A 22,721-nucleotide genomic window follows, 5' to 3' on the forward strand; every position below is an offset into this window, starting at 1 on the left:
CCACTGGAATGGGCCCCCCATTCCCCAACCCAAGCCGCCTTGTCCCCCACTTTCCATTCGCCCGCCGAGTTCGAAGCTATAAAATGTGCACGGCACTCAAATGTGAGAGATACGCTCGAAATGGGGATTAAGTGATTGCAAAATTGATTTGCCAGCTCGTCTTAGTTTTGTGATCCAACTTTATCTGCTGGCGGAGTCTAGAGTAAAGTATTTAACTCAAATCTGTGATTTCTAGTCTGCAATCTTTGCTGCGTCAGCAAAACGTTGGAATGTACAGGTCGTTCTCAGCACGTGTTTTTTGGATTGAAAGCAAATTTTATTCCATGAACAAAACATCAGATTTACGTACCTAATGATAAAGACGTTGAGGTTGATCACCTAGTAACTTATGTTTACATGAGCTAATTCTACATGTATTCTACATGTATATGTAGCTTACACACTACAAGATTTCTCTACAACGATCTCAGATTTTGAAGCATACTTTTTGGAGGCGTCGTGATAAGCAAATCCAAAGTTTCATTGATTGTTAGCTATTTCATTCATAAAATCGTCAAGCAATTACTAGTATAACAAGACGAAACTATTTTGAAAATGTTAAAGTAAGCAGATTTTCATAATTTAGAAATATATTTATATCTATATATATATCTATTAAGTTGGGGCCTGTTATAAGTATAGGATCTATTGATCATAAGACCGTTTCCAAAAATAATAAAATGTTATAGTTAAAGAAGTTCAGAGAATGCAAAACGAATGTGTTGGAAACATTTCTAAGATTATGATTGATCTGGAGCACTGAACTCAAAATGAACGAGTAATTTTAATTTACCTGACCTTCAAAATCGAGCAGTTCCCACCCACATTAAAGGCCCACCACATGTGGGAATCAAACATCTCTGTGGTTTTCTTTTCACATGTTGCTCATGCTCTTTTTATTGTTTTTTTTTTTTTTTTGTAATTTTGGTTTTCTTATTTTTTGCATGGGTAATCTTATCACCTAGTATTAACAAACTAAAACTTAAGACGAGTGGAATGCAAATACGAAATAGTCACAGTTAACAAATACAATTTACAAATATACACGGCGAATGCGAGAATGCATTGCACCTGGCTGCAAATAGGATTGATAGTTTTGGATTTGAAGGAGAGCGGAACTAGCTGACTAGTAGTTTCGGTACCCATTTAACTAAACCCAAGCTTCAAGCTTCATCTAGTGCTGCGACTCCACCTGGGGCGTGGAGTTGCGACGAGGCTTCGCCGGGGGATCGTTCCAGGGCTGGACATTCGCCTTGCCGAAGATCACGTACAGAGTATTGCCCACCAGGTAGAATCCGGCGGCGATGAAGAACACAATGCGCCACTGCTCGGGATCGTGCTGGAAAAAAGGATCAGAAGATTGGGGTTAGTCAAGGCATTCGATAATATGACTATCCTGACAAGGATGTCAGGCAATGATATAATGACTACAAATCGATTGTGAACTCACCTCATTTGTGACAATGAATCCGACGATCAGCGGTGCAATGATGCTCATGATGTTGGCCACGCCGTTGGTGATGCCCATGAGGATGCCAGCGAAGTTGGGCGACAGATCGATGTGGTTCATGTTGAAGCCCAGGTAGGTGGCTCCGTTCATGCCCACGGTGAAGCAGAGTAGGACCACAGCCAGCTCCGACTGATCTGGGTTTACATAGCCCAAGCCCACCAAGGTGACCATGGGAATCCACAGACCAATGGAGTTGAAGAGCTTCCTGCTCGTAGACCTTGAAATGCAGTTGCGGTTGTTCAACTGGGCGGATATCGACGAGAATACAAAGGACATGGCGAACATGCAGACATAGGGCAGCGATGAGAGGAGAGCATTCGACTTGATGTCCTTGCCCAGGATGTTCTTCATGTAGCTGGGGATCTCGGTGAGAAGGGTCCAGAAACCCCAGTTGTGCACCGAGTGAGAGACAATCAGGACGAGGAAGGCGGGTGAGGTGAAGAAGCTCAGCCAGGGCGTTGGCAACTGCTCCGTCGGCTGCTCCTGTCCACCGCTCACCTCGTCGGCCTGAGCCATCTCGATCAGCTTCTTCTCCTCCGCCGAAATGGACTTGCACTCTTGTGGCGATCCTGCGCCGAAGAAGAAGTACACCACCGACCACACGCATCCGATTCCTCCAGAGATATAGAAGATGCTGGGCCAGCCGATTGGCGAGGCTGCAATCACTCCACTGGTGGCCAGCATGAGGATCGTTCCGAACTGGTTACCCGAGTAGGCGCACGTTCCCAACGTGGCACGCTCCTTGGGTGGTGCCCATTGGGAGAGGATCGTGTGGGTTGAGGGAAAGACCACGCCCTGGCACAGACCTTCCACCACTCGCAGGGCGCAGACCAGCTGCCAGCCTCCGATCTTTGCGCAAATGGGTGTCAGGATGTTTAGGATCGAGCAGATGGCCAGACCCGACAGGATCATCACCTTGCCGCCATACTTGCGAGCCAATTGACCAGCTGGCACCTGGGTGATCACATAGCCCCAGAAGAAGCTGCTCAGCAGCAGGGATTTCGTCTTCTCCGACCAATTATACTCCTGGAAAGTGATGAAAAAGTAATTTAGTATTTTGCTAGCTTCATTACTGACTTCGCACTATATATACTTACGGGAAAATCGGGATTTGCGGAGGCGGCATCGGTCATGGCCACCACAGCCACGGAGAGGTTGACTCGGCAGCCATAGGCCACCGTGAGGGCAAGGAAGAGCAGGAAGATCTGGAAGTGACGGACACCCAAGCCGGAGTCTGAAAGCAATCAGGACGCAATCGATTAGGTAAGTTGAGGTAATCTGACACCTATATTGATCTTCAGCCCAGTCAATGGGCAATCACCCATCGATTAGCATTCCTAATCAGCCGCATTATCAGCCCCATTATCAGAGGCACATGTACCTATATGTACATACATATATGTTATGACTGTGGGGCTGTCTCTGTAGGTCACCTGTAGGTCGCTTGTGGCCAAGACGCGGTCATTCCATTTGCGTTTTCCAACGCCAACAGATCCGAGATCGGGCCCCCAACTGAACGGATTTATGACTGAGAGTCCACTTGCTATGGTAGTTCTTGCTACCATTTCAGGCGTAATTTACGCCTAAATTTATCATCCCTTATCAGCCAGACAAGCACTGGAGATACAATTATTTGCCTTTCTATTTGCATTTTGGGGGGGCGGCTTCTGTTTCTGGTTTCTGGATTACGAAAAAAATTCCATTCATAGATACGGCGCCCAATTGTCGGCCACACTTCAGCGGCTATGTCTGCGCCTCCGAACCACCCACTTTCCACCCCTTTGGCCCCAAGTTACTGAGATATGAAACTATATCTCTATGTTGTTGTGGGCTAATGTTCGGTGTTTGTTTTATCTCGAGTTTGCTGACAGAGATTAACTAGCTGCGAGTGGGCCATAAAAAGGCAGTTACAACCGCTTTACACCGAGCTACTTCAAAATCCCGAATTAATCCCCATTTTCGCTTCTATGCGCTAAATGAATTTGGGGGCTCGTCTTTTATGGATATTCTCTTATCATCGCTGATAAGAGCTTCAACGCAATTTCTTGCCAGTTAAAGGAGAGCTGTTTATAGTAAGTCTATCTTTTTCTAGCTATTGAAAAGAAGCTGTGGCAATTGTTGGAATTATTTTGTGGTCGATTAAATAAATTTGAAAATAGTCATAACAAATATATTGCTTTTAGTTATACATAAACTTAAAAGTTCGGGCTAGTAATGTGAGTTTTCTGGCTTTATGAAACAAATATTGGCAGGCAGTTATTTAACAATAAATATTATTAAATATGCTTTCTAAAATTACACTCCACATTGTTTTAGGAATCACCTCAAGGTATTTAAATTTATTGAAAATGCTGTTTTACTTAACTAAGCTTACTGCCTTTTAACTTCTTTGTAAAACCCCTTGAATCAGGACCCACCTTCATCCTCAAAGCGACGATTCTTCACAGTGGTAACCATATTTGGATTATCTTTAGTTAGTAACTATGAAAATGTAGTGTGTGGGATTTAAGGCGAAGGCACTACCGTTCGGCTTGGAGCCTGCTCACTAACTGATGGCTTCTTGGCGGAGCATCAGCAGGTGCTTTACGCAAATAGTCAGATCATCTAACCAGCATCGCCTGGCAGTAGTGTGGCTATGTGGGTAAGCCTATCTGTATTTGGTTGAGCTACAGCTCGCGGCTACAGCTGTATATGTATCTTTATCTCAAACTGTGACGTTGGCTGTCGCTCTGATTTGTTGACAGTGTAAGAGCGCGTGGCAGTTGCAACCCCACCCACCCCAAAACACAAACCCATTTTCAACCCCTGTAAGGTGTATCACCCAGCTTATCTCCAGCTTTTGATGTAACCAATTTAAGCATTATGCTGATCACAAGGCCGCCGCATGTTACGATCCTATCACAGATCCTAAATTATCTGAGATTTATTGCCTAGCCGCTGTTTTCAAATCGTTTTCCGATAGCTTTGAACTTGAAAGCGGGTGGAAATTGGATCGTATTCCATATTGCGAAGCTTTGCATTCAGCGCCAAAGCTCAAGCGCCAAAAGCCAACTGGCCAAAGCTGCAATGTTATTGTTTACTACGGTGGGTAGTGGCTATAAAGAACCAGAGCGAAACTTCAAAGCTCTTGCTAACCACAAGTCACGCAATTAGAATCGTAATTACGGAATAGTAAAATGGAATTATGCATTTTAATTGAGTTCCATTTCCCACACTGATGTTCAGTCACTCAATGAAGACCGCTGGACACGCTTCTGGGGTAAACACATCACAGCTTTAGGGGTCTTAATGCCACTATCATATGGGCTGATAAGGATATGGCGAATGTGACAGGTGGAAACTCCGCTCCGAAGGCGTTAATACCAACGACTTTCAAATGTCCAGGCACTTCAGTTTCACATTGACCAGATAGCGAGCGCCACTCGATGACATTCTAGATAGGGTTTCCTTTGATAGCCGGGTGTCGTTGCTGTTCGTGGGATAATGGCCGTCAAGTGGCAAGATGTCACAACTTGCCCCAGACAAGGTCCAGTCACTGGGCCACCTTGTGCCGCCGTGCGGATGGATGGGTGATTGGGCGACTGGATGGATGGACGGCTGATAAGCCTGAATTTTGGCCGAGTTTTTTTTGGTGCGGTACAGACGAACGCACAGCAAAACTGGCGGAGCGAGTTTTCCAAGCGATAGAACCACCCACAACGCAGGCGAAAAATAATGAGTAACACAGGTAATTTGCATTTGAAAATATGGTTTTTCAATAAGTTGGTATTGGAAATGTATGTCTATGTCAAATGGCTAGATTCTAATACTACACGGTACTAGAAGAAGTGGTACTTGTTTGTACAACAACTAATACTCTCAAGCTTAAGCATTGAAAAGTGGAAAAGGACTGTTAAACATTATTGTATTTCATATATAAATAATTGTATATTTAGTCATAAATTTTTTCCAGTGCCTTTGGTGGCCTATCAGCTCCATAACCTTCCGTTCTACCCGTGATTTGTGACCCGACTTGCGGTGTCAGCCTCGTCTCGTTATGAGGTTTTTGCGTTATTTAGCGGGCGCCATGGCGCCTGCCTTGCCAATTTGAATATTTAGTGAAATTATTTAAATATGCAATTACAAGTAATCCAAACTTGGCTGTTTATTTCGAGCGTACATGTGTAATTTATGCTCTGACGGAAGAGTTTCCCGCATTTTGTCAAGTGCTAATGAATTTGCATGCAGGCGCACTTGGCGCCCGATAATTGCACGCAGCTCTAAATAAAGATATTCGATTTATTAGCAATAAATGTGCATATTTAATTAGCCACGTGCCTTTTCCCTAAAGGCTTGGCTCCAAGATATCATCAGATATCCAAATCCACTTCCCCCTCGACAGCCGGAGTCGTTTAGTCAAAGCAGGAACATAATAGGAAATATGCGAGATTTATGTTTTCGCCATATACGCGGCCGACTCTAATTGTTCAAAGAATCGTATCTCTCTCGATCTCAATCTGAATCTGAATCCGTAGCCGATGTTTGCTGTTGCTTAGTAGCAGTATTTGTGCACTAGTTGCTCATTAGTCGCCGGCACTAAACTGGATTCGCCTCAGACAGCCTGTCCCCGCGTATTGGAGCATTCTTTGTGATCTACTCTGTTTTGTTTGTTTAGCTCAGTATTCCACATACGCCCGGTTGGCTGCCACCCAAACAAAAAAAGAGCAAAAAATTAAATGATTCGATACGCTGTGTGTGTGTGTGTGTTCTTACTTTTGCCCTGGGTCGCGATTTGCATACGAACTTTGATGATTTATATTTGCAAATCCACTTCCTGTCTGTCCGATTTATCGAATAAGTTTTGTGGACAGGCCCCTTTCAACCCATCTAAACTAATTCAGATTTAATGACCAGCCTCTGTTTTTGTCCATAATAATAATTTTAAGTGACTAACACCCATCGAGCGTAACACATTTTGGCACCAAGAAAACACTTGATGCAGTCAGAACGAAAAAGTGAAATAAGGTGAATAACAAAAGCAAATAATTAACCGTCACTGCCACTTAAGATTTAATCACATTTTGTGAAATTAGCAAACTGGCCGCACTTCAAAATTAATTGTTCATCGTAATCGAACAGCACTTCAGGTTTGGAAAACTTTCGGCAAACGATGTTTTATGTTCGCGCCAATCGTTTTGGCTTTAGCAAATCACTGAAAAAAGTCACAACTATTAGTTTTATATAACTTTTTATGATGCAACACATCGGTTAAATCACTTTCGAACTAAAGTTCTCGCTTGAATGGTCTGTGGCTTTTATGGCTTTTCAAATAAAATAGACTATTGGCCATATTATTTCTGGAAAGTAAAACCGCCTCCTTGTCGCCACCCACTTGTCAAATGATTTCAATCTACTTTTTAGCTGTCATCTCCACCCACCAGTAATAAGTTAAGGAGCGGACCCATTGGGGTTATCTAACTCAACTGCTCCACTTACGTTTGCCCACGGCCTCATCCTCTTTGGTGGAGTTTTTGGCTTCCATGTCCATGGTTCCATTGCTGCCGCCGCAACAGATGAGCTTCATGATGGCTACTGGATTTTGGTTTTAACTCTCTCGAATAAATTACTTTCTAAACGTGTGTTGTGGGCAGTGTTGTTTTGGTGGTTGTATTGTTCTAACACTTTTTCGCCTGGGCCGCTCTTAATGCGGCGTGGTAATTAAATATTTGCCAGCGGTCGAAGCAAATGTCAACATATTCACAACCGATGCAATTGCTTTCGTTTCCGCCCGATTTCGATAGGGTCGTTTCAATAGGATGTTGTCAACTATTCAGTTTCAGTTTGAGTACTTGAGTACCGCTCTCGACGACGCTGCGCTTTCACACCGACTGAACGCTGAGTCGGCGCGGCGACTCCATTTATACGCTGCTCGATCGATCGCCACTCAAACACGCTCCGTGCTCGCACGCTCCAAAATACGTCACCGGAGATTTGAGCCAACTAGCCAGCTAGTCAGTTGGCCAGCTAGCCAGCTAGCCAGCAGGCACTCCATACAAAGCACTCTCCAATGCAAAATCCGGCGGACAGAGAAATTCCACAGAACCAGACCACTTGCCCGGTTCGTGGACAGCCCGTGGGGTGGGCGTTGTGGCAGAGATATCCGTGAAATCGAATCTTATCGGAGTCATCTTTAGATTACCCGACTTGTCAGGGACTCCGTGTACATATGTACGAGCAGAAGGGAAAGACATCGCGTTCGAGTCAAGTGGCCGGACCTCGCACCCAATCAAAGGAGGCTCATTTGATGATCTTGACATAATGATATATTCTATGGTATCAATCCCGAGGGCGATGGGAATGGCTTGCACCCCGCCAACAGCCACATCGAAATGGGCCAGTGGAAAATTTACAGCCGGCTAACTGGGGGTCTTCAGCTCTGCGAGTGAATGAATCGCTTTTGGTAAACACAGATTGAATTATTGGGCGTCAAGGGAAACCCCGATCAACAAAAAATAAAATACGAAAAATACGAAAATACGAAAAAAAAGAGCGCAGAGTGGCGTAGCTTAAAAACTGGTTAAGCGATCACTTGCCGTACTCGTGGATGCCACGGAACTTCGAGCTTAACGATCTATCAAACTATCTGCGTGAGTGTTTGGAAATTCCTGGCCGAGATTAGAGTGGAGTGCAGTGCTCTTGACATTAGGGCACTTTCACTTTCATCCGTCTAAAGGGGCTCAAATAGAAATGTTCTCGACTGCCGCCCAGTCAGCAGGTGTCGATTGAGATTCTTAGTTATGCATAGTTCATGCCTGGCTGCTCCAATGGAATTCGTTTGGGATCGCATCTACCTTTCGCTATGTAGCGATTGTATTGTGTGTTTTTAAGACAATAACTGGAATTTCTTGCAACTTTGTATCATTACCACGTACTTTGTACACAGATAACTCATTGTATCTCCTCCGACTTTTTTCTTGAGACGCACATCACATTGCCAAATTTACGGCCTCGCAAATGAAAGTTCGATCTAATGGTGCGTCAGCAGAGCAAACAAGTGCCTTAGATAGCTCCGCGACAGTTGGGTCGAAGTACCTGTATCTGGCAGATATTTGGACACATGCCCGTCTCATGTCCCCTGGAAATGAAAACAAACTGATTATCTTCAGTCGCTAAACAGTGGAATCGGGCATAACGAATAAAAGTAGACAAACGCGTGCTCCAGAATGGGAGTGCTAAACGATCTTAAGTCCGCTCGTATAACGTGTCCCATCGGAAATCGGTACCAGGCGGGGGGTTGCGACTACGGCTCTCCTCCTAATACACTTGTCATGATGCCGCTGTTTGGTTTTCGATATCATCAAACTAGTTACGACGAGTCAATGAGAATCGAGTCAATGATGCTCGAGTCACGAATCGATTGGTTAAGTTTCGTTAAGCTCTTTTGGCGGGTTTTGGTAGACTTTGATACCCTACTCACTCCGTAGGAAATTCACTGGAGATTCCAAAATTATCAAAAGGCGCTACACAGACTACGGCTATAAGTCGCATCATATATAACACAATGAATCTTCTTTGAAAACCAGTGATTGTGTCAGTAAAACGCTGAAGTAGTATCACATTTCATGCTATCACTGTGACTCTAAAATTTCAAGTTTCAATCAATAGAGATTTTGGTGTGATTTATAAGTTTAAGATTTTAGCTTTAGTATAAATTCTATGAGCTTTAAAAAACCAAGTAATAATTAGCGGACTTCCATTAAATGGAGTGGCTGGAATTTATTCCCATAGAAACCCCCGTAGTGATCATGATCACAGAATTCCCCATACTATCATTGTTTACATCCATTACAAACATAGAGAGCTAATCTATCTTTGGTTTTAGTAACGCTACTTAGCCATTTACCCAATCGGGCTTATGCATTATTGAAATCTTAGCTGTACCGAATTAATTGTGTTTCGATGGCCGAATCTTTTGTAGGTTCACCCATAATATCGTGCTTGGCACAAAAGGTTCCCCACAAAGCGCCAAAAATATATCCGTTAATAGATCAATCGGTGGCTAAAATAGCTAACTGTCGTATGCAAATCGATTGTTGGTCTATGTAAATTGGAAAGGTCTACCGCGCAGCAGCTCTTCCGTTGCCGAATGATGAAGCATTTTCCGATTCCCAACCGAATTTCCATCAATCCCCACCAGCGAAGTGATCACGCTATGCTCCACTGGCAAATCCGTATGATGTCTGTGTTTTTGTTTCAGCTTTTCGCTTTTCACGTGTCAGCTGGCAAAAGGGGCGGAGTATTGGTTGGAAATAATTGCCAGTCAATGCAATTACACATCCTCCGTCGGATTTTATCGGGCGGGTGTTGTACGACCAATTACAATCCGTTACACATTTTTTTGCAGCCCGGCGAAATGAGCAGTTGTTCTAATGGATTACAGATTCGTACTATACTATATAGACTTTCAGTCTGCATCTGATTGCACAAGTTCCCCGCCGGACTGGTGATGAATGATGCCCAGGTTCTTAATATGCAAAACGTGCTGTTTGGCTTGAACTTGGCCAACATGACGACATGTCGACTTTAGTTCCTCAATACGAAAGTATAGGCTTATGTACACCCCCTCAAATTCAAGTTCAAGTGCCTGTCGTTCAATGCAAACCAAACGAACTGCCGCCAAATTGGCAAGCTTTGTTGGCCCCGTCAGCAAGCACATAATCCACATAACTAAGCTAAGTACGACCGATTTGATGTTGGCCATACTAAAGCCGACCGATCGCAATTGGCTTTTCAAGCGGCCCGTTGCGCATGTTAATTCCTGGCCAATAGCCGATTTTGGCTCAGATGACATTGACTAGGTTACTTCCACCCACTTCCAGCCACTTGTGGCTGTGTAGCCCCCCTGGTAGAACTTGGGTATTCCGATGGTGAGTTTCTGCGGTCTTTCAACCGAACTCATCAGGAATTAAGTGCACGCGAAGAAATTATGACCTATTACTCATTTTTGATTAACTATATTAGTATCTCTGCTTTTCAACAACTTTATTATGATTATTCAGTGCAATAGTCAACTTTATAGTATGATTTCTTCATTCAACTAAAATATTATTTTTCCAGTGCTGTGAAGCTTAATATGTAGATTTCCTTGGGGAATTCTGGAAGTGCAAATAAGAGCGTCATCCTCATATAATTTTATGCATACTTTGCACTGCGAATTCCAAATGAACCCCATCGAATTGGGTTGTCTTAGGTTCGCAGTTTAATTTTCGACGTCAGATCGAAATTTAGCAGCCATTAGGGGCCACCTGTTAGCATCTTAACGTGATGTGATCAAAAGAAAGGTGGCAGGTGCGTCAGCTGGCCATCCGAAATGTTGGCTTTTAGCGCGGCTAATTCAAGGAATTTTCCGCGCCACTTGATGGGAGGCAAACCGACATTGTCCCTCCATCACATCCCTTATCTAATCGATGCTGGCCCGAAATTAATTACGAATCCATCAGTGGCCAATTTGCGACAAGCGCCATAAAGCAATAAGGCCCAATCATCAGGGGGAACTAAGCCATAAATACTAATCTGTAAACACTGCGCAGAGGGTAAATCCTCAAATCAGATTGGCAAAAACATGACGAAAACAGAGGGCCCCCGCTCGCCTTTTGATAAGGGGCATAAATAATTTCTCCGGCCGATTTAAATTCCTTTCCGCTCCAGCACACTGGAGCTATTCGCTTGAAAATGTAATTGTCACAATTTTACAAAAAACTCACAACATGTGAGTTTAAGTGCTGCAACAAAAACAAAAAGCACCAGGCCACAGGTTTCATCGTCTATTTATAACTTTTGGCTACAGCTCTAGGTGATTAGTGGTAACGCACCATGAGTTATTTTTTGCCATATCTTTTTTTTGTTTATTCGAATTCGTTATTATGTTTATATTTATTGCTCCTAGCACATATATTCATTATAATATATTTTTTAAATTTTTTGTAACTGATTTGGGTAAAGATTAGAAAATTTAAAGCAAGCCGTTACCAATGCGCCTAAAATCGCGCCTAATCCGCACAGAAATCGCTTTCAAATGCTAATCGCTCACAAAACGCGCCAAACGAGAAAAACGCGCCGCATGAAATCGCGTGCAAACCGCAATGCTCATTTATCAAAACTAACGATCAAACCTTATTCTATACTAACAAACACCTGTGAGCAATTAGTTTTAAATTGAATTTAGTTTTAGCTTAAATTTAAAGCAAGCCGTTACCAATACGCCTAAAATCGCGCTTAATCCGCACAGAAATCGCTTTCAAATGCTAATCGCTCACAAAACGCGCCAAACGAGAAAAACGCGCCGCATGAAATCGCGTGCAAACCGCAATGCTCATTTATCAAAACCAACGATCAAACCTTATTCTATACTAACAAACACCTGTGAGCAATTAGTTTTAAAATTCTTAAAAAAAATCACTGAAATACTGCTGCACAAATGAATGGAATATTACATATAACTAACTGGGGAAGTTTTTTATTAAAAATTAAAATACAAATAGTTAGCAAGCACACAAACCGATAATAGCACAAATATTACACTTTTGTATCGATTTAAATAACGAATGATTATGTGACAAAGTCACATACGGTCACACCGAACCAAACGTGCGTGAGAGTTTCCCAATTTTGTACGTCTAAAAATCATACATTTATTATCACAAAATCCATAGAGAGTGCTCTGCGTTTACGGACATTTAATATTATTTTTTTTGTAATTCCTCGTCGCAGAAGACAAACAAGATGGCACAGAGCAAATTGAACGATCTTGCCGGCAAGCTGGGCAAAGGTGGTCCGCCGGGACTGGGAATCGGACTGAAGGTCCTGGCCGCCGTGGGAGCAGCCGCCTATGGAGTTAGCCAGTCACTGTACACCGGTAAGGATAAAGCCGATCGGATATAGCCACCGATTTGGGTGATAAAAGCATAAACACGGGCACTAGCGGCATGTGCACATAACCTCAAATGATTACAGAGTGCATAAAGAGGTTCCTTTGTGTGTGTGTGTTTCTACTGTTTCCCGGATTTCATAACTTCCAATATGATTTGCAATATTCTTATTAGACTCTAATAAGATGCATGTAAGGAACATGCGTTAACTTATTATTTATAATAATATAATTTAGTTACTTGTCATTGTTAGCCAATCCCATATTTCATCTCCCCATGATTGCATAACAAACTCCATTATATTTGTGTTTACTTTCGGGTCTTAAGTCCAAAGTAATTACATATAAGTTATATATTTTACCATTTACTACACTATGTATGCAAACCCACTGACTTGATTAATTTTCCTTTCAACAGTTGAGGGTGGTCACCGCGCCATTATCTTCAGCCGTCTGGGCGGCATCCAGAGCGACATTTACTCCGAGGGCCTGCACGTGCGCATCCCCTGGTTCCAGTACCCCATTATCTATGACATTCGCTCGCGTCCCCGCAAAATATCCTCGCCCACTGGCTCCAAGGATCTGCAGATGATCAATATCTCGCTGCGTGTGCTGTCGCGCCCCGATTCCCTCAACCTGCCGTATCTGCACAAGCAGCTGGGCGTGGACTACGACGAGAAGGTGCTGCCCTCCATTTGCAACGAGGTGCTGAAGAGCGTGATTGCCAAGTTCAATGCCTCGCAGCTTATTACCCAGCGTCAGCAGGTAGAAATCTTTAAACTAACCATGGTTAATTCAGTTTGTATATAGCACTTGTCTGTTACCAGGTATCCCTACTGATCCGCAAGGAGCTGGTCGAGCGCGCCCGCGACTTCAACATCATTCTGGACGATGTGTCCCTCACCGAGCTGAGCTTCGGCAAGGAATACACTGCCGCCATCGAGGCCAAACAAGTGGCCCAGCAGGAAGCACAGCGGGCTGTCTTCTTTGTGGAGCGCGCCAAGCAGGAGAAGCAGCAGAAGATTGTGCAGGCTGAGGGAGAAGCCGAGGCTGCCAAAATGATATCCTTTTACAAAACACTAACTAGAACATTTTGTACCCTTTTACATCTGACTAAAAGGCTGTTAGTGCGTTGTGAGCTGGAAAAACTGCATTGTTTTTCTGTGTTCATCATTTACTTTTGGCCTTTTGGAAACATGTAAATAGGGATTAGGTTTACCCACTTTTTTGCCACCTACTGGTTCTTCTTAACTGATATGTTTACTTAGGTCTGGCCGTGAAGCAGAACCCAGCCTACCTGAAGCTGCGCAAGCTGCGTGCCGCTCAAAGCATTGCACGCACGGTAGGATTAATCTTATAAATCTCATCTGATTTAAAATAATGAAATCTTTTTCCCTTATCAACAGATTGCCAGCTCACAGAACAAGGTCTATCTGTCGGCGGATAGCTTGATGCTCAACATCCAGGACTCTGGCTTCGATGACATGACCGAGAAGGTTTACAAAAGTAAATAGCTCTCGTTTTGATTAACAAAAAGAGTTTACTTTTAAGTTGAAAACATTTGTGCTTTTGGTTTCAATCACATTGGCCAAAACTTAGACATAGCCTTCATAATTGAGTAATTTCTAACGCGTTTTCCGTACTCCATCTCTCTTCCTATTTGCCGCAAAAAATTTCGTTCTGTTAACGTTTCTCCCGATCGCGCAACCCAGTAGCCGATGACCTGGACTAGGAGGCGATCCACATTCGTTGTTAATTAATTTTTATTGAAATTCCTTTGAGCTAGAGCCTAAGTACCGTTTAGTTTTAACCACTTCCAAGCGGCGCATCGGCTTCATTTTTTCACGAATTATCTGCCAAGTGCTAGGTCCTTGTCACCCGGAGGCAGCTTCATCCCACATCCGTTCACTGGGTGCCAAGGATCGAAACACGACCCGGCTTTTTGTGGACCAATGATACCAATGCGGGCAGATGGCCGCATCAGCATTTAACTTTCCATGTCCCATCATCGAGAGTCACGTGAAACGGAAACTGAAAATAAATGCGTACTGAGAACTATCTGAAGATCGTTGTGTCCCCATTATAGATTGCAACTGATTTTAGCTCCAACTGCCGGGGCACACCACTTGTGAAAAAACGAAGCGGCGTCCCCGTGCAGCGATCCCTCCACTAATCCCAATCCCCCAATCTTTGCAGTTGGCACCGGTCTGCCCAAGGACTGGTTGGACGCCCGGAAAATGGCCTCGAAGGTCGCCCAGCCGGCGGAGAAGGAGAAGAACGTGGGCAACGTGGCGAGCAGCATGGCCGAGCGGATGATGTGATCCACACCTTAGCGGGGGCTTCCTGTCAAGATCCTAGTACAAAGCGCATACAGAACAGAGCCAAACAGAACGCCGACTTCGTCGCATACGATTACGAAACACTTACTTATCGTTTTAATTGCGTGTATAAAATACATAAGAATAGTACATAAGAGTGTATACAGTATATAATTTAAGTGTATAGAGGTTTATGTATGTAAATTGTAGGCAGATTAGGTTGCTTCTCCAGGAGTTGTGTCCCCGCGGCATTCCCATGTTGTGTGTGTGAGAGATCTTGACTAGAAACATGTGTGTATTATGGGCATGCATCCACTGCGATGTTCATCCTTGATGTTGAGCAATCGAACCACCGCCCGGGGTCTCCAAGTCATATAAATATTCTTAAGTCTATCCATAACGAACTCGAACAATCAAATTCCTGCATTAGGCGCGTGGGGTTAGCTTTGTATGTGAGTTAATTTGTAATTGTTAGGTGGCTTAGAAGCGACGCGACATGGACCAGGATCAGGCCGTCGCCGGTGGCTTTCCTCCTCCGGATCCGCTGGCCCCGCTGGTACTCCCGCTCTCGCTGCCACTGCTGCTGGCATTGCTGTTGGCCCTGCGGCTCTCGGCCAGACCGGGTGTGTCCCTCCGATGACGACGCAGCGTTGAGCTGGCCGAGGGCGCGGAACTACTCAGAGCTATGTTGGCCGTAAAGGCAGCAGCCTCCGCTCGGCTCGGAACGGTCAGAGTGCCTCCCACGCCCGATGACGGAGGTATGGCTCCACCTGATCCAATCCCGTTGATGGTGCTGTTGCCATTGCTAGTGCCGCTCGCTGCAGCTGCGGCAAAGGACTCGGTTATGCTGGCCAAGGGTCATAAGTTCGTCGTCTGCACCAGTCCGCGCTCCAGATGGAAGCACTCCAGGACGGCGGCGCCGACGGAGCTGCGTCGAGCCACCATGGCGTTGACCACGCTCCACTTGTTTAGTCGTGGATCGTATCGCTCCACAGAGTTCAACGACGAGCTGCCATCGTTGCCGCCCAAGGCGAAGAGGGCGCCCTCCACCTCGACCACTTCATGGGTGGATCTAGAAAAGTACACAATTATTAAGTATAGGGAAGAAGTTGGACTGTCAATTCAGAGTCCTTACCTTCGCGAGTGCATTGCTGCGATGGGTTCCCAGCTGTTCCTGCGCAGATTGAATCGCTCTCCGCTGGACATACACATGGTGCCATCATTACCACCAATGCAGTACAGATGCCCGTCGGTGGAGGCGACGCCGCAGCTGCTCCTGCGTGCCGACATGCTGGGCACCGGTTGCCAGCGACCCACTCTGGGATCAAACCGCTCCACGCTCGACTGGTAGTTGGTGGAATCGAAGCCGCCCAGACTGTAGATGCAATTTTCCAGCACAGCCAGTCGGCAGTACCTTCTCCTTGTGCTCATCGCCGGACAGGAGCTCCAGATGCCAGTAAGCGGATCATAGCGCTCCATGCTGCTCAGGCAGGAGGCGCCATCGTAACCACCACAAACGTAGATCAAGGCATCGTATGAACAGATGCCCAGGCAGCTACGTTTCGTACCCATTGGGGTGATGTTGCTCCACTTGTTGGTCAGAGGATTGTAGCTCTCCGCCGTGGCCAGATCACTGACTCCATCGTAGCCGCCGACCACGTACAACTGCTTGTGCAGAGAAGTTACTCCGGATCGGGATCGTCGCCACAACATTGGTGCCACTGGACTCCATGAGTTGGAGCGCGGATTGTACACCTCGCACTCGTTGTGAATTGCAAAGAGACTGCCTCCTCCCACCGCAAATACGTAGGGTTTCATGCCCTCCGGACGACGCTCCTGGGTCCGCTGGCTGCCCATTATGCTGCGCTGCTCCGGAAGCAGATGGTACTTCATGGCCTCCAGCAGCAGCTCCTTGCACTCGGAGTCATCGCGCATGAGGGTCTCCGTTTCCACGCAGCTCATGAGGAAATCCCTGCTCACCAGCGGCAGTCTGACATTCGACATCAACTCGGCAATGTGAAGTCTTCTTGTGGCCAGGTCATGTTTCACCCAATTAATGACGGCGGCAAAGACTCGCTCCTCGGAGCTGATGTTCAGCTGGCTGTTGGAGATCAGCTCGCGAACCTCCTCGAACGGCAGCAGCAGGAACTCCTCCGTGCCCACCACCTGTTGGAAGTTCTGCAGGGCGTACTTATGCGACCGCGTGTGCAGCTCCTTGCAGGAGTGGGCATCTGCAAAGCTGCGTATGCCCAAGCAGTTGGAGGGATGCAGCTGGCGCAGCAGGAACTTGCAGCAGGCATCCCGCACCGAGTGCATCTGCAGCAGTCCGGAGGCGGGCAGCAGCACCTGTACGTTCTGCTCGGTGATCGTGATCTCGCCGGTGTAGGTGTAATCGATCAGCTGCCGCAGCGCCGAGCTGTCCACGTCGTGCAGCCGGACTAATCCCTGAGTGCGCTCCAGCATGTCGTCTGGTAAATGAGATTGGAATGTATCAGTTAACATTTTGCTTTAGTAGTTGGATTTATATCCAATATCGATAGGATGGTAAGTCCAGGAAAGGATTGCTTTTTGTTATAGAAGTGCACTCACCGTTGAACATCGCATAGAAATAGGGCGATACGGAGGCCAGAACCACTCGATGGGCATTGATGGTGTCGCCGCCCACTTCCAGGCGCACATCGCAGAGCTGAAATGGGCAGGAGAACGAGTGAGAATGGAGCTGGGAAGGCTGTTGAGACCTGGGGGTGCTGACGCGGCCAAAGGGTCGCTTTACAAATCCGATTAATGCCCGACTACGTGCTCAATTTGCACTCCAAATCCCGCTCCTCTACGCCCAGTCTGGAATCCTTAGAAGGACTCTCCATCAATAACTTTTGACAGGGCGCCCGCAGTCAATGAACCCGATAGTGGAGGCACTTTTGAATGGCAAAGTGTCGCTTACATCATGGCGCGCTTCTGGTTAAGGCCAACTCATCCATCCACCCGCCGGGCTACTAAAATGGCAATTTGCTCTAATAGCCTCACCCAGCTGAACTTTGTGAGCCAGAGGCGGCATCGGTCGCAATTAATGTTGCCGACTGCCCAAAATGAAAGAGAAACGCGCGAAAGACATTATGTATGCGCCATGTGGGCCAGCGTCGAGTCGGACTTGCGACGACCTCAATCACGCGCCCATTCTAAATAAATATTTTAATTATGTTCACGCCTAATGCAATTAGTACGGCAATATCAAGATCTGTCAATTAATGGAATGAATTTGAACTGTATGTTATGGCTTTGCTGATTTTTGAAGAAGAAATTGATCTGATCATAACTTGTTTGAAATTCAGAATGATGTGATTTTCTTGGCTTAATTTTCCCTCACCTGCGCATTGTTCCTCATCTGGTTGATGGCTGCAAAGGAGGCGATGCAGTGGCCCGGATTCTGGTGATGCGCCTGGGGCAGGACCTCCTCATTGGGTCCCGGTGGGCTCAGATCACTGGGCGTCTGTGTGGAATTGTTGCTGGTGGTGGTGACATCTTCGTTGTTGCCACTCGCCTCGCCGGAACTGCAACGAGAATTTGATGAGTTCGTAAAATGAGTTCGCCCCAACAAAATCAAGTCTTGTAAACATAATGGTAATGGCGGCGACAAGGTGTCGGCAAAAACAGAAACAGGAACTGCTCCACTGCTGCAAAGCCAGGGGTTGTTTATGTTACATGTTTATGTTCATGTCGTTTTTGAGGGGGCTGGCGTTTTTGGGGGTTGAATGGAGCGAACATGGAGCGAACATGGAGCACCAAGTCACCACTTAAATTTCACAGGGTTGCGCTTAGGCACAATAAATATTAAACTTTAAGCATTGAAATCAAAGTACAAAGTTTGTTATACTAAGTATGTATATAGTATATGGTAATATCATTAGCACTCTTTGAAGAGTTCCACCAATTCTTAGCTAGTATACTAGATTTATTTTCCGTGTACTTACTGATTAGATTTCACGGGCAGAAACATTGCGACTTCGTCTGGTCGATGTTTATGCTAATGATGGGGGTTAGTGCGGCACTTCCCTTATCTCTTGGCTGCAGCTTGCTCCTAAAACATTTCCTCGTTTTGGTCCTTGGTTGGTGTCTTCAGTTCGATTCGGTTCAGTCTTTTTTATTGGCAGTTCAGCTCCAACTTCAGCTGAAATGGAGGGAGCAAAAATCAATACTGTGGACAATTGTTGTGGCCACCCGCATGGCAGAGAATAGCTTTGAATTTGGGTCAGACGGATAGAGGGATTGGTGGTTGGCGGGATATGATATCATTCGGGCTTTTTGGCATGTCAAAGTGAAGGAAGCATCTGAATGAAACTAAAAACTGGGTTAAGTGCCTCCTCCCTTCGCCCAACCATTGTTTGCTGCTTTTGTCGGGGATGTGAAGTGGTTATCCTTTGAAGGACCCAGGAAATGGGCCAGGATGTGGCCTCGCCAAATTGCTTGTCGCATGCAACTTGCGCATTTTGACAGCCATTTTACTGGCGAACAAAAAAGTCAGATTTCTGTACGGAAAGAAAAGTAATAACGCAGCAGAATAAATTAATAAATATTTATGTGACGGGTAATTTGAAAATGTTTATTTCGATGCAATACAATATCTGTTGAAAGTGGATTATAAAGTATTTAAGGCTTTCCTGCGTCGAATTTCGTTTGCATAAGATAAATGCCGCGTTCGTTGACATTGAAAAGTAGGCAAAATTTGTAATATTTTGTTTATATTTTTATAGTATTCAAAAGGTGTTGGATATAGGGAATTAAGGCCTAAAAACGAAGTTCTTCAAAAGTGGCGAGAGCGTTTCTCTTTAACGCGCTTGGAAAGCGCTCTTTGGGGTCAACAAAACGTGTCTCTGGCACATGTTTGTGAATTTAACGTCACGAATTTATCGCTGCATTAACAAAACAAGGCAGCGAAATGGCAGTAGCAGCATTAACATCAACCAGCAACCGCTTAAAACATACAAAATTTCACTTTGCGCACAACACGAGTTAATGACAATTTCAGTCGGTGTTTTATTTTTTTAGCTTTTAACTGAGCAACAGCCATCGAGGCGGCCTGCCATGCTTGAGGGCGCAATTGTGCTGGAGGGCAATGTACGCCGCCGACTGTCTCCACCCTCCCCAATAACGCGCCCAAAAGCCACCTAAAACGCCAAAGAATCCCCCCTCGAAGAGAAGCCCCATTAGGCTAAATGCTTACTGCGCTGCCAAAGCAAAAGCAGGCCAGCTTGCCATCGTGGGACAGCCCTCGATTGCATTCTGAGTTGCATTCTGCAGCCAGTTTCCCCTGTTTTTTTTTTTTTTGGGCGGGGTCAGCACTCTCCGTCACACGCGGCGTATGAGTAATTAAAGGCTTCCGACCAGGGTCAGAATGCGGTGCGGTTGTCTCAGTAACTAAGCTAACACGTCTAACGGCTGTTTGTGGCCAACAAAAAACAATGAAATTATGCTAAATGTGAACTTAATTCACGAGCTAGTTGAGCTCATTTATGCACGGCGGCAAAGTGCTGGGAAATTTTGCTAGTTCAAAAGTAATTTTCACATATTTGAAATAAATATAATATTTCCAGGAATAAGTGGCATCGTGTTTTATAAAAAGATATGTATAAATCCAAATACACGACCTGATGTTTTGCTTAAAATATGAGCAATGATAATCTGGCATGAAAACCTTATTTTGCTGAAGGGATTAAATCAGCTAACTTTTTCTTAGTGTAGTTAAAGGGGCAATCATGTCTAACACACACGCAATGCCGCACAAAAGGGAGGAGGTTCAGGAACCGGAAGTGCTGAGGGTGGAGCAGGAAGTGGCTTTTAACCCAAGGTGTAACTCTCGCTGACCTTCAGGTGGCGATGAGCTGAGGGTTGCTGACTCAGTCGGCGAGGGTGGTATTATATTTATAACAAATCTAACTAAAAATATGATTATCAAAGAAGCACTTGGCTGGAAGAGCGGGAAGCTGTTCCCTAGCAACATCTGCGGCTACGAGTGTGAAATTTAAATTAACTGCCCAGCATGCTCCCCGCTCGTAAATGTGGCCCGAAATGTGGGTAAACCGACGACCGGAGCCGCACTCATTCAGTAATATTAAATGCTTTTTGGCGACAGAGCAGAACAGCGGAATATGAAAACAAATAAAGGAACCCAAAAAACACACGGAGACACACAAAAATTGTGCAAACATTGAACCGGTTGTAGTTTTTGCCCAACCACCATTCGCCCATTTGTTGTTGGCCAGCACCTATGGATACCTCTCCACCTATGCTGCTATGCTCCACACCTCCACGTGACTTGGCCAACTGAAATCTGAATGCAAAATCGGAAGGCCTCAAGCATGCTTCTTGCACGCTTCATTGATGATTAAGCCCGCCATTGTTGCTGCTGCTGCTGCAATGCAATATTCTGCGAGCCACCAAGGTCAACTGCTTTAGCAATCGAGCGGAAATCGAGAGATCGTGCTGCGGACTCAGCGCTAGTTACAGCTAAAAATTGGTGAATAAGATGCAGATTATAGCAGGTAACTCAAGTGGAGAATAGGATACATTACTAAGCACTAGCCAGTCTGATCAAGCTGAACTTTGGGTTTCTGGGTAGCTGATTAATACAAATTTCCCAGAATTTACTTTTTTACATAAATCTATACAGAGATTGGTCATAATATTTGTTTGAATATTTTAGCAGGTGCTTTTAAGGTGTATTACCTTTTTTCAACACTCTTTTGCAGTGAACCCCGAATTCGTCGTACGCAAAAGAGTCCCACAAATGTTTAGCACATTTTTTCGATTTTAGCGGAAAGAACAAGAGTCTCTTGAAGACGCCCGCGCCCAAATCGAAAATCAAGTGCCAGTGCGTGCTTGGTAAAGAGATGCCCACCTCCGGATTTGGTTGAGGGCTACAGCTGGATGTGGGCCAAGTAAACAAGCGACAACAACGAAAACGAACACCAATGGCCAGCCATTATTAAGTATACGCAGCGTAAGCCGACAGATTGGTCTATTAGGCGGGCCCAGATGTTAGAAACGGGTAGAAAAAGGAACGAGGAAATGTGGTAACGTGGAAAATGCGATAAGGGCTGGGAAAAGCGCACAGCGAAAGTGAGCGTGGAAGCCGGCATTTGGGATTTTAGGCATGGGTTTGGTTTTGGGTGCGGGTCGTCAACCTGCTGTCAGCGCGGGAAATGTGAAAAACAGCCGTTTTCCCCCACGGCGCCGGCGCACTGGCCTGTGAAAAACTCCATGGGGTGGCCAAGAAGGAGTTTGTAAGATGCAACGGCATGTGCACATACTCCTCCCAAGAAAAAAAAAACCTGGTTAGGAAAAGAGCATTCGCCGCACCTTTGTCCAAAAATGTATGACTTTTTCCTTTGATATTGCCTTTCCTTCACAATTTTCCCGATCGTAATTGCACTTTAATTCTTTGCTGGCTTCTTGGCGAGTCCTTTTCCGGTTGGAGTTCACTTTTCACTACGAATTTCAACTGCTGTGAAGCCAATTATTTGGTCGGCGCTGTGCTGACGGCAACTTAGCGGCACGAAAGCTCAAGAGCGACTGAGCGCAAATCAGTTGGAGCCCCGAAAACCAAACCCCCAAAGCTTTTCTTAAAACGGAATGTTTGGGTTTTGGAACACCAGAAAAGCTCGAAAGTTCTCAACGACTTCTTAACTCTCTACATTGGCACGATTTTATAATAAAATAAAATAATTTGTAAACAATGCAAAATTAAACGTCAAATTTAATAATATTTTTTCAGAACTCTGATTCTTAAGTTAATGTTTATTTAAAGATTTGATACATTTAAAAATAATATAAGCAAGAAAGGTCTTACTTGCATATGAACCTTTGACTGTTTTGCTGTCAAAATTCATAAATTTATTGGCCACCTAAATATGATTAAAATTAAAAATTTCCCCCTAAATCGATTAAAAACGGG

At 45.1% G+C, this 22,721-nt stretch overlaps 3 protein-coding genes across 4 annotated transcripts; 1 reads left to right on the forward strand and 2 right to left on the reverse strand.

The window, feature by feature from the left end:
• Positions 1-956: 956 nt before the first annotated feature.
• LOC117137885 (putative inorganic phosphate cotransporter) lies at positions 957-7,404 on the reverse strand. 2 transcript variants are annotated; one of them, XM_033299614.1, is made up of 4 exons: positions 7,025-7,404; positions 2,647-2,783; positions 1,490-2,575; positions 957-1,378 (listed from the first exon to the last, which is right to left on the reverse strand). In XM_033299614.1, exons 1-4 carry the CDS (start codon positions 7,110-7,112, stop codon positions 1,214-1,216), a joined length of 1,476 nt encoding a protein of 491 aa, XP_033155505.1. In that variant the 5' UTR covers positions 7,113-7,404; the 3' UTR covers positions 957-1,213. The 2 variants fall into 2 exon arrangements, with proteins under 2 accessions (XP_033155505.1, XP_033155506.1); XM_033299615.1 differs by lacking the exon at positions 7,025-7,404 and adding an exon at positions 3,967-4,085.
• Positions 7,405-12,131: 4,727 nt separating this feature from the next.
• LOC117136445 (prohibitin-2) lies at positions 12,132-14,928 on the forward strand. The gene is made up of 7 exons (XM_033297363.1): positions 12,132-12,198; positions 12,299-12,443; positions 12,874-13,220; positions 13,283-13,516; positions 13,720-13,797; positions 13,862-13,961; positions 14,652-14,928. The coding sequence occupies exons 2-7, from the start codon at positions 12,311-12,313 to the stop codon at positions 14,774-14,776; spliced, it is 1,017 nt and encodes a 338-aa protein (XP_033153254.1). The 5' UTR covers positions 12,132-12,198; positions 12,299-12,310; the 3' UTR covers positions 14,777-14,928.
• LOC117136444 (kelch-like protein 17) lies at positions 14,863-22,328 on the reverse strand. The gene is made up of 6 exons (XM_033297362.1): positions 22,127-22,328; positions 18,742-18,938; positions 18,138-18,321; positions 17,363-17,459; positions 15,909-17,241; positions 14,863-15,845 (listed from the first exon to the last, which is right to left on the reverse strand). The coding sequence occupies exons 2-6, from the start codon at positions 18,765-18,767 to the stop codon at positions 15,632-15,634; spliced, it is 1,854 nt and encodes a 617-aa protein (XP_033153253.1). The 5' UTR covers positions 18,768-18,938; positions 22,127-22,328; the 3' UTR covers positions 14,863-15,631.
• Between the last annotated feature and the right edge of the window lie 393 nt (positions 22,329-22,721).

The sequence above is a fragment of the Drosophila mauritiana genome, chromosome 2R (genome assembly GCF_004382145.1).
Source record: "Drosophila mauritiana strain mau12 chromosome 2R, ASM438214v1, whole genome shotgun sequence".
In the NCBI taxonomy this organism is placed as follows: Eukaryota; Metazoa; Arthropoda; class Insecta; order Diptera; family Drosophilidae; genus Drosophila; species Drosophila mauritiana.

What these genes read in the sequence shown, in the direction of transcription:
- LOC117136445 (XM_033297363.1), top strand. Translation starts at nt 12,311, where the DNA reads ATGGCACAGAGCAAATTGAACGATCTTGCCGGCAAGCTGGGCAAAGGT. An exon ending in AAGCCGAGGCTGCCAAAATG is followed by an intron (nt 13,517 to 13,719) that starts ATATCCTTTTAC and finishes TGATATGTTTAC; the next exon opens with TTAGGTCTGGCCGTGAAGCA. An exon ending in CTCAAAGCATTGCACGCACG is followed by an intron (nt 13,798 to 13,861) that starts GTAGGATTAATC and finishes CCTTATCAACAG; the next exon opens with ATTGCCAGCTCACAGAACAA.
- LOC117137885 (XM_033299614.1), bottom strand. Translation starts at nt 7,112, where the DNA reads ATGAAGCTCATCTGTTGCGGCGGCAGCAATGGAACCATGGACATGGAA. An exon ending in GGATGAGGCCGTGGGCAAAC is followed by an intron (nt 2,784 to 7,024) that starts GTAAGTGGAGCA and finishes GATTGCTTTCAG; the next exon opens with ACTCCGGCTTGGGTGTCCGT. An exon ending in GATTCATTGTCACAAATGAG is followed by an intron (nt 1,379 to 1,489) that starts GTGAGTTCACAA and finishes CCTTTTTTCCAG; the next exon opens with CACGATCCCGAGCAGTGGCG.
- LOC117136444 (XM_033297362.1), bottom strand. Translation starts at nt 18,767, where the DNA reads ATGTTTCTGCCCGTGAAATCTAATCA. An exon ending in TTTCTATGCGATGTTCAACG is followed by an intron (nt 17,242 to 17,362) that starts GTGAGTGCACTT and finishes CTCATTTACCAG; the next exon opens with ACGACATGCTGGAGCGCACT. An exon ending in GCAGCAATGCACTCGCGAAG is followed by an intron (nt 15,846 to 15,908) that starts GTAAGGACTCTG and finishes GTACTTTTCTAG; the next exon opens with ATCCACCCATGAAGTGGTCG.